General features: G+C 31.6%; 2 protein-coding genes across 2 annotated transcripts; both read left to right on the top strand.

Moving 5' to 3' along the window:
• Positions 1-9811: 9811 nt before the first annotated feature.
• VNE69_01058 (FLYWCH-type domain-containing protein) lies at positions 9812-10138 on the top strand (the record flags this gene model as incomplete). The annotated part of the gene is made up of 1 exon (XM_065472190.1): positions 9812-10138. One exon carries the CDS (start codon positions 9812-9814, stop codon positions 10136-10138), a length of 327 nt encoding a protein of 108 aa, XP_065328262.1.
• A 79-nt stretch (positions 10139-10217) lies between these two features.
• Positions 10218-11054, top strand: VNE69_01057 (MULE domain-containing protein; the record flags this gene model as incomplete). The annotated part of the gene is made up of 2 exons (XM_065472189.1): positions 10218-10718; positions 10818-11054. 2 exons carry the CDS (start codon positions 10218-10220, stop codon positions 11052-11054), a joined length of 738 nt encoding a protein of 245 aa, XP_065328261.1.
• Positions 11055-11350: the final 296 nt, after the last annotated feature.

Below are 11350 nucleotides of genomic sequence, written 5' to 3'. Positions count from 1 at the left end.
GAATTTGGGAAATTCGATTGGGCAAAATGTGTCCCCAAGGTAGTCAGAGCCTTTATGCAATCATATCATGGGGCTATAGGGTGTGCACCAATAGAACTCTTAACAGGAATAGTTCCAAATAAGTTAGAAATACAAGAAGGAATGCATTTAACAAAAGATAAGAAAGAGTTTCAAGAGCAAGCGATTAAGAACTTGGAAGTTTACAGACGAGAATACGACACGAGTAAAAAGGCCAACTCCACGGATAAAGATGCTATTAAGGTGGGCGATAGAGTTTGGTATTATTTAATGCTACCGTTCAGAGGAAAACTTGAACCAAAATGGGAAGAAAAGGGAACGGTCGTAGAACTGCGATTTAATTCATTTAAGGTGTTACTAGATAATGGCAAGTCGAAATCATGTTAAGCTTTTAAAGGTAAAGTAGTGTAGGAAGAGTGACACATGTCAAATCCAACTGTGTCTATCTTGAGATTTGACATGTCTGTCTTTAAATATTTTATAATAAATAAACCCATGTTTTTACTCCAACACTCCCAAAGATTTTGGAATACGGTTAAAACATAAACAAAGAGTTTTAATTTAATATTTACTACTAGAATGAAATATTGTGAAAATAACATAAAAATACATTGAAATGTTAAAAATTTCTTATATACAATAATATTAAAATTTAATCACTCGTACAATTCATATGGTTAGAAAATATTTCTACTATTTTCAAAAAACTATAATTTTCTTATATTAATTTAATCAACACAATTTGAAATTTAAAAATAAGATGTAAAAGCAATTAATGTATGTTATTGAGATGATATTTTTTTTTTTCTTGCAAGTAAGAGGTAAAGAGAAACCTTACATAGGGACCAGAGAAATTTGGGTGTGATCCTCATTCAACTGGTACTGTGAGATTCTTACTCACTAAAACTCCCTCCATACAACTTGCCGGTGCAGCAAGCTCCGCCGTATCCATTGGACTTTGGCACCAGGAGAACACTTTCCATTTATACCTCAAATCGCGTCCAGAGTGACCTCACAGCGGATATACTTAACGGGCATGGTTATCTATAACCCGAGGAGAGACATCATCGTACTGACTCAAAGGTCCCTACAATCATCTGTATTGCACACACGGCTCCTTACACGACCACATCCCCAGCTCGGCGTTTTTATTGGGCTGCGTTGACCACCAGTCTCCCACTAGTATCAGCCACCGTGTTACAGAATCATGTAGGATAGGGTCCACGAGACCTTCTATTGCCCTGCTTCGTCTAGTCTCTTAGTTAGCTCCAAGATCCCACTCTAGAGTGCACCAGCCATGGGCTCCAACTAGGCCGTACCCATTAGATACTTTTATGTATCAAAAAGTCACCAAAGGGCGGTACTGCTTTTTGGCTTTGAGGTGCGTTTCTACACTAGATGCTAATCCCTTTGTGGCTGGACACACACAAGTTTCATTGAATCAAATTAATGATTATCGTGGACATTTTCATCATCTGAGTTGTTCCAACTGCATCATAGAAAGTAGAAACAATTTTGGTGCCCCTGGGAATCGAACCCAGCTATTGCTCAATGGAAGCATAGCATTCTACCACTGTGATAAGGGCACCTTTTATTGAGATGATATATAATTAATAATATTTGCAAAGAGGAACCTTCGTGTCCAATATATTGCATCTTTACATTGACGCCAAAAGGTACGTATTACTAATATAATGAGTGCCCGTTGTTAAATTAAGAAAGTTTTGTCTAGTTTCATAATAAATAAAGTAATATTATATAACTCAATACAATATTAATACCCAATAACTTTTTAAAAAACAATATACAATAGTATGAATTATATTTCATTATTAAGATGAATAGATTATAATTTATTTATTATTGAATGTTTTGTTATGTCTGATGATTCAAACATCAAAATATTTGACATTTTTTATTTTTTATCAAAAAACAAAAACAAAACGATTAAAGCATTTATGTTCATTCATTACGACGTAAATTTTTTTCGTATTTTTACTTTCATTATATAGCAGTTCATTCAAAACAAATAACTGATCATTTTGGTAATATAACTTATTTAAATTAAATTGATCAGAAGCAAATATGGTAAAATATATTATAATTATATATAGAATAAAAACTATATCCTACTACTTTTTTTTCTAATATTATTGTCTTAAACTAATTCACTGATAAAAATATAATTTTTAATTTGGATTCATAATTAAATGTAATAAATTAATATATGTATATGATAGATCTATGAAAACAATAAATAAAGAATCAAATTGCATTGTTAATACTAAAAATGGATTAGTACTTTTTTTATTTTCTAAAATTCAATATAATATCACATTAACTAACGATATTCAACCAATTGTTTCTTGTTGATGAAGAAACTCTAATTAGTATTGTTATTAATTAATTTTTTTATAGTATATAATATATAAATGTTTTTTCTTGCATGGGTATGAAGAATAGTAGAATCAATGAGATGAGAACGAAGCCCAAGCAATTTTAGGGATATTGAAATTAAAAACAAATAAAACTTTTAACGCCATGAAACTTACTAAAGTACAAGAATATGTACTTTGGGTTGTTTTTTTGGATATTAAATTTCCCGACCAAATTTTGGTAAAAGATTTGTGTTTTTTGTTTAGATGCAATGTTCAAACCATCTACGGGTGGTTTCAGAACAAAAGAACTAGAAACAAAATAATTTCTGCAGATTATCTGAAAGCAGATTTTATAACTGAAGAAGAGCTACTAAATATGTATATTGGTGCTTTGGAATTTTTTAGAAAAAACAATTAAATCTTTTTTACAATCTTTTTGCGTTTTTTTCCATTAAAATATTATTCATCGAGGTAAATAGTCCTTCGCTATCAATTCTCTCTGTTTACAATAAATTTATCGATATGATAGCTCACTTTACGTCTCTCTTTAAAATTCCAAGTATTTTTTTTACTTTCACTTGTTATAGTTTATAATGATCTTAAGGTATTTGTTTCTAAGTATTTATTACTTGTTTCTGCTGCTATCGTTCTTTTCTGATACTCAATATATATTTTCTGTACAATCTTTAAGTAATTAAATTCATAAAAATATATCAGGACAATTCCAAATTATAAATTGCTTGACAATTTGAAACGAAATATTTGACTGGGTTTTTGCGTGAAGTAATTCAAAGGAGATACCTTTGGATAAATATTGTTCTATCAAGTAAATTGTTTTATTGTAATTCCGGCCTCGTTGGGCATCCTTTGCGGGAGTCTGGTCCCTGGCTTACAGCCCTTCCTTGGTCATACGAACAAGGGAATTGATCGTTTGGCAGCTTCATGGTCCGGTGGGGGTCAGGGCAAAAAGAAATAAATATTTAATTTTTGGAATAGACCGGTCGAATGGTCTATTTTCCAAAAAGGGGAAATTGATAAAATAAAAATAATTAATTTGTGGTATTTATAATATTACCCTGCGAAAAGACTAAACGCTTCAATAAATTCCTAACGTGGACATATATACATAAATAAGTTTGAAAATTTGATATTGAACTACTTTCTGTGTCAGGTTAAATGTGCAGATACTGATGACAATGAATTCAAAAAATGGATTCTAAGTATCCGGTGATACATGAGTGGGCGTCATAAAGAAGGTGGTTGTGATATGTGAAAAAAAAATATTTACCCCCATATAAACTAGATTAGATCTAAACAATTGTACAAAATGTGTTCATTGTATATAAAATCACTAAAGTACATTATAGACAACAGATGCTAGCAAAGGCGGATATATAATTTGATGATTAATGATATACAAATAGAATGATCACAATATAAGCAGCAATATGATGATTAGTGCTTTTTAAAGATATGAATAAAATTTTACTCAATAGAAATGGTTTGGCCAACAACACTTGCATAACAGTATATAAAAACTGCTTTATGGGAAGTCGAAAAGGATGCTTTACCTTTAACGAAAAAATTGACAAATCAGAGAATATCCCCAAAAGAATAATCTAAACATTTGGTTAGTTATATAAATAGCTAGAATATGAAACTAATAAATAATGCATTTCATTGCAACATTTAGGGTTGTTGAAACTAAAATTTATCGTGCAACATTAGGTATATAGTTTTTATTTAGTATTGTCTAAAATTAGGTTTGAAAAGCTTGTTTATTATGAATTTTGATATATTTGTATAATTTTTATCCTTATAATAATAAATAAGTACATAGGGGCGATACCGAATCGAAAGTTTACAAGTGTGGACAGTGCTCTAGAGGCCAAAAAGCTATTAAAGGAAGTTAGAAGAATCATGTATAGGTTAGAGATGGAGGAAGTAGAATCCAGTATGTGTAAGCAGAGAATATTTATGAAAGTAAGTGAAGAAATAAAAAGTTTTATGGTAGAAAGACTTAGTAGAGAGGACAAATATTTTAAAATAATTTAGAATTGGAGGAGGAGATGTGTAGAGAAGAAAAACACAAAAAAACAAGAAGAAAACAGGAGAGAGCTTATGGAGGCTATAGCTGAGAATCTTAGAGAACCTATGGGAAAAGAAATGCAAGAGAAAGATTTAGTTGCGAGGAATCAAGTACAAGAATTAAGAAGAAATAGGAATTGTTTTAATAGTAACAAATTTGGCCATATGTCTAGGAACTGCTATGTAGGAAAGAAAAATGATCAGGAAAATAATAAAAGTATAATCCGCACTTAAAGTTAGACGAAAGTCAAAGTTGTAGTAGCAGTAATGATGATATAAAATATAAACCAAGTGAACATACAAAACGAGTAAAGTAAAGAAATATAATAATAGTAAAAGAAGACAGAAAGAAAGAATATATGCGAGCAATAAAGAGAAGAAAAAAAGAATACTGAAGCGGGAATTTGCGTTGGAGGATTCAAAGCGATTTCTGGAGAGGTTTTAACAAGGAGAAGATTTCAGAAGTATTGTACATTAGAGAAGTGTAAGATTGATACATCAGAGGGTAAGAAGATAGTTAGAAAGGGACAGACGATCCCACAGGCTTTTATAAAACAGAAAGAAGAATATAATCATGATTTAGAAAATAGAAAGATTATAAGAAGATCGTCATCGGAATGGCGAAACCCAATAAGAGCGATACTTAACCCTACGGTATAGTAAGAGTTGTTAGTAACTTTATAGGGTTGAATGATTTAGTCGAGAAAGACCCGTATGAGCTAACGAATATGAGAGAAATAATAATAGCTATGCAAGGGTCGATAATATTTACTGTTGTTGATTGCGAAGAAGCATTTTACCATTTTGAAATCGAAGAAAAAGATAAACATAAGACGGCGTTTGAATTTAATAAAAAAGTTTACGAATGGAATAGTATGGTGATGGGATACAAAAACTCCCCGCAGATACTACAGCGAACGATGAATAAGATTTTTGAGGATTTGCGAGGAAATGGTGTTGAGGTATACATGGACGACATAGTCATACATACCAACAAATTGCGTATACACGATATACTAGTTTTAGAGGTTTTAGAAATAATTAAGAGAAATAAAATGAAATTAAATAAAAAAATACGGGTTAGACAAGCGGGAGTAAAATAATTAGGTGGGACGCTGAATGGAACAGACATGACGGCCGACGAAATAAAGAAAAATGAAGCCTTTAGGCATTTAGAACCAAAAACTTTGACGGAATTGAGAAAGTTTCTAGGATATGCTGATTGGTTCAGACAATTTAAAAAGATTACGCCGAGTTGACGTTGAAAATGACTGATAGTTTGAAAAAAATGGCTATTCGTGAAAATGGACGGAAGAAATGAAAGAGGAATTTACTAAAATTAAAAATATGCTATAAAATATGGGGAGACTAAGTGTGGTATAATAGATTATACCGCATGTTCTATAATTATCCAATGGAAACTAAAACGTTGATCCTTCTCCGTGACGATCAATGATGGGCAGTAATTATTGATTAGTTATATCACATTTACTTCTATTGGTTACTCAACTATTTTGAAAGAAAATACATCTTCAACATGGTTCATCTCTCTATTAATAACAAACACTCTTTTTCTATAATTCAGATAAGCCAAACTCTTTTTGTAACAAAAAAACAATTAATATTCAATTATCTAAACTCCGGGTTTCACGGCAACCAAACCGTAGCATCATTAACTGCTTCCTTGCCATAGGCAAGCTCCCCGGTAAACACGCCACTAAGATTGCCGCACCATAATAAGGAGTTCATTCTAAGAACAGATGCTAGCAACTTGAGATTAGGTGCACCGTCACGTCAGAAGAATGAGAATGGAAAATGGGTTGCTATACAATGGGGATCTAAAAAATCTAACACCAACAGAAGTAAGATATGGTATATCAGAAAAGGAAATGCTTGCGATATATTAAGGCATTGATAAATTTAAATACGAGTTAAGAGGTAGGAAATTCAAGATAGGAACGGATTACAAAGGACTGGTGGAGATAAGAAAAATAAACTGTTTTTTGACAATAACGGAATAAATAGTACAATCGAGAAGGTACAAGAATTGTTATAGTGTTAAATTAATAAAACCTGATTAGATGGTGGCAGCAGATGCGTTGAGTCAATAAACATGGGAGAGGATATTAAACAAATGAAAATAAAGAGCTAACAATCAAGCAAACAGAAGGTAAATGGAAGGCGCATGTTATAACCGAGAATGGAAAACAATATTGGCAATTTGACTCAGGACGTAAAGTTGAAATACCACCAGAGAATATTAAGAGAAAATTATTCCAAGAATATTATGAAAAAGTAGGTCATAGATGTATAACAAGTGTTTATTTTGCAATACGAGAAGAATACTATTAGCCAGGAGTAAAGAAAGAAATAAATGAGGTTATAAAACAGTGTCAGATATGCCAGATATATAACAGGAAAAATATGGGAACTAGTGAATTTGTAGATACGTCGAGATGTTTAGAGAAGGTTGCATTTGAATTGATAGACTTTAGAAATTAGAAGAAATATATTTTAGTTGATATCGATTATTTTACACGTAGAGTATGGGGAGTAGTTATAAATAACAAGTAAAGTAATAATTATATTGGATTCTTGAAGAGGTTATGTGAGCAAGGAAAGAAACTGGAAGAAATTATTACGGATAACGAAAAGAAGTTTATAACGTGGAATTATGAAAATTGTGTAGAGATCTGGATATAATACACCGACAAGTAAGTACAGAAGCGCTTAGAAGTAACGGAAGCTTAGAGCGTGGTATTGGAACTTTGAGAGAAAATATTATAAAGTCGGATGCGGAAACTTTTGATGGAAAGTGAATAAAAATATCGATATATATAATCAGAGCTATCATACGGGAATAAAATGTACACCAAATGAAGCGACTGAAGATAAAACTGGAGACGTAATGCTTGAAAATAGCCCTATAGGGAAATATTGTAATAGGTTTGGAAAGGGAAAGATCGAAAAATTTAGTAAATGTCAATTGGTAAGAATAGCTAAACGAGAAAATTTGGCAGGTGTTAATAAGTATGAAAAAGGAAGATTTTTGGGTTAAGTTCTCGACTTACCCCCCCCCCCCACCCCTAAAAAAAATAAAAAAAGGGGAAAAAATAAAAAAAAGGGGAAAAAATAAAAAAAAATAAAAAAAGGGGAAAAAATAAAAAAACGTTTAATTCTCGACTTAACCCCCCCCTTACCCCCCAAAAAAAAAAAAAAAACAAAAAAACTATTCCACAATTGTAAAGTCTATTTCAGGAATAATATCATAAGCTACAATACTAAAATTACCTATTTGAAAAAATTCTAACATTTTATCTAATAGATTTTCACGATATATTAATTTGAATCTGTTAATGTAAATCTTTCTTACAAGATTCATAATAGTACCATGACTAGTTCCGCCTTTTCTTAGTTCTCTTTTAATAACCGACCACATTCCCTCTATAGTCTGAGTATGCGCACCAGTTATATTATCAACAAAATTTTGGCTGTGATTCACAGTCAAATGTAGATACTCATATTCTGCACAGATTGTTTGAATATCACTATAACCACGCCAACAATCTGTCACAATTGTGGTCCCCGGAGCAATTTTTCTTGTAATTAATTCAACAAGAGTAGCTCTTGTTCTATTTTCTACGATCTCAAAGAAAAAAGAATTTGCATCCCCTCTCACAACGCCTCCAACTGCCCATACTTGATATTGAAGAACCCTTCCCGCATGGTTTTTACTTTTTACAAGTAAAGTTTCATCAATTTCAACAATACAACCGACGCCGCCAATCGTTTGATTGTTTATATATGTTGAATAAGAGACGTACACGGCGTTATTAAAACGCGTAAACCATCTTGATACCGTACATTTACCTATATCAAGTTCTAACGTGGCGGCCAAATTACTTGAACCCTTTACCCATTCGCAAAGCAATATTAAAAGATCCTCAATAGGCAATTTTGAGTTCTTAAAAACGCTTTGTTTCATTATGGTTCCTTTGTTAGAACATTTTTTACCATCACGTCTTGAATAACAACGATAGTTTTCAGTGTTGGTTCGATTTTGAGTCATTGGTATATTGCATTTATTGCACATAGGGACCCTCAAAATGTTTTTTGCAATTAAAAATTGCATTAACTCATTTTTTTTATAGATGAGTTTTCTAAATTCTTTAATTCTCATTATGGGTCAAATTTTTTATTTTTTTTATTTTTTCCCCTTTTTTTATTTTTTTTTATTTTTTTTTATTTTTTCCCCTTTTTTATTTTTTTTAGGGGTGGGGGGGGGGGTAAGTCGAGAACTTAACCGATTTTTGGATACAGGAAAAATTGTTGAAAAGTGTGGAAAAGATTCTTATATTGTAAAACTTAGTAATGGTGGGCTTGTGAAGAAGAGACATTATGATCTGAAGGGTATGCTTGGGGTAGATGTGAAAATTAGATGAGACTAACCGTCTTGAGGGGGGATGTGATATATTTGTATAATTTCTATCCCCTATAATGATAAATAAAGACATAAATTTTTAATTTGATTCTTTTGTTTTAAATTGCTTTTTTGATGTCCGAATCTACAAAAGAATAATATTTTATTTGATATTATTTACGACCCATTTGACATAAACAATTACAGGGGTCGAAATCAAATCGTGAATTAACAAGTAATGATTATAGTCGTGTAAATATAATTGAAGCTGAATTCGTGACGAATGTGTTTGATTGAGCTTTTCACAAATATGGAGAACCCCGGAAAAATATCAAAAGAAATTTTAAGAATTTTAAAACTGTATGGTTTGGAATGATGATCATGGACAGCGAGCGGGTTGATTTTAAAGAAAAATGTTAAATTTTATATAAAAGGTAAAAGGCCCTTAGCCAGTTTTGAAGGCAATGCTTCCATTATGCATGGCTAGGTTCGAATCCCATAGGCAGTAAAATGTTTCTACTTTTTATGATGCAGTTGGAAAACACAGTTAATATAATTATCGTCGAAAAACATTAAGTTGATCAAAGGAAACTCGTGTGCATCTAGCCATAGGGGGTTTCTCTTAGTAGATAAAGCACCTTAAGCCCGAAAAAACAACATCTTTTTTGTAGCGATTAAAAATACATAAAACTAAATGCCGGATAACCCCTAATTGTTCCAATGTCTGTACACTCTAGGCGGATGATATTAGAGGTTACGAAGAGGAAGTAGAAAATGGGTACCCGTAAATTCGCCTACAGGCTAATTTACGGTTTTCCGCCAAAAGTTCAAAAATGGTTGTTTTTCGCCAAAAATTTTGTCCATAAAATTTTTCCTTTTTTTTCGCCGAAAATCTACCCTTAAAAAAATGAACGACAACTTTGAAATTTTTAAAGGTCAACGTGGAGGGCAAAATCTTATCTATGAAGATCAGATATACACTTTAGACTACAATAAGGACGGCACTAGGCGATGGAGGTGCAGTAATAGGTCTTGTAGAGGTGCCATTATAATGAATGAACAAAACGAAATCGTTAAAAAAGTTATTCATTCACATGAACCAGTACCTGAGAAATGCATGTTTAAAAGAACTATCAAAAAAATAAAAGAACAAGTTGCTAAAAGTAATGAAAACTCATTAGAAATAATAAAAAAAACAACTCCCAGCATTGTCAACCAGCTTAGATATTACTAAAATGCCTTCCAAAGAATATTTAAGAGATACAATCAAACGAACAAGAAATTCAAGACTCGGATTTATAACTGGTTGCATTATGGATATACCCGAAGTCTTGCAAGTAGATTCTAAAAAAAATCGTTTTCTTAGATTTGATAGTGGTATGCAGGATAATGATAGATTTATAATATTTTTTTCAGAATTCAAAAAAAGTATGATTGAAAAAATAGATACGTTCGTTGTCGATGGAACGTTTAAATCTTCTCCTCAAGGATTTTACAAAATTGTCGTCTTTCATGGACATATATTTGGCAAAAGTTTTCCATACATTTATATTTTACTCAAGGGAAAAAGTGAAAGGTCATATTCTAGAGCCTTCGATAAATGCAAGGAATTAGTTACTATGGATGTTAAGAACTTTGTGACTGATTTTGAGAGAGGATTGGTCAATGCATTACGAATATCTTTCCCTGGAGCAAATTGTAATGGATGCTTGTTTCATCTTGGGCAGGTAGCCTATAAAAGAGTCGGGGCAATGGGGGACATAGAAAAGTTTAAAAACGATTCTAACTATAATCTAGTATTCAAAAAGATTCTTGTATAAGGTTTTGTGCCAATACGAGATGTTCCGGTTTTTTATAAAGATATTAAGAAATTTATACAAGATAATTCAATTACAACCACAGCTAACTTTCAGTTATACTTTGAAAATAATTATTTAGTTTCCCATGTAACAAGAGAAGATAATGGTGGGAGAGCTGTCGCCAATATAAATTTTTGGAATGTATTTGATAGGGTAAAAAATGAAATTCCTCGGACTTCTAACAATGCAGAAAGCTGGAATAGAACCATAAACAAGAGGATGGAGACAAGAAATCCAAATATCGCTCTTTTTATTTCAAGAATACTCGATTGTGAAGAAATGGATATATAATCTAAAACGTTATAAAAAGGGATTATTTGAAGCTAAAAAAACCCAAAATACAGAGGAAAAAATTAGAATAATCGTTAAAAATTATAAACATTATTCTCGTGAAGAGTACATGAATGCTTTACTGCAACACGTGAATTTCAAATGCGAATAAGTTAATTCAATAAACCTATTTTTATTATAAATGCTTTTTTTATAACCAATAAATTTTAATTAAAATTATAATAAAGCTTTTCAAATCTTTTATTTCTTTCTTAATACCAATAAATTTTTTTTTGTATTTTTTTTGGCGAAAAAAC

This window comes from Vairimorpha necatrix, chromosome 1 (assembly GCF_036630325.1).
Source record: "Vairimorpha necatrix chromosome 1, complete sequence".
Taxonomy (NCBI): Eukaryota; Fungi; Microsporidia; family Nosematidae; genus Vairimorpha; species Vairimorpha necatrix.
This window is presented reverse-complemented; position numbering and strand designations above follow the sequence as displayed.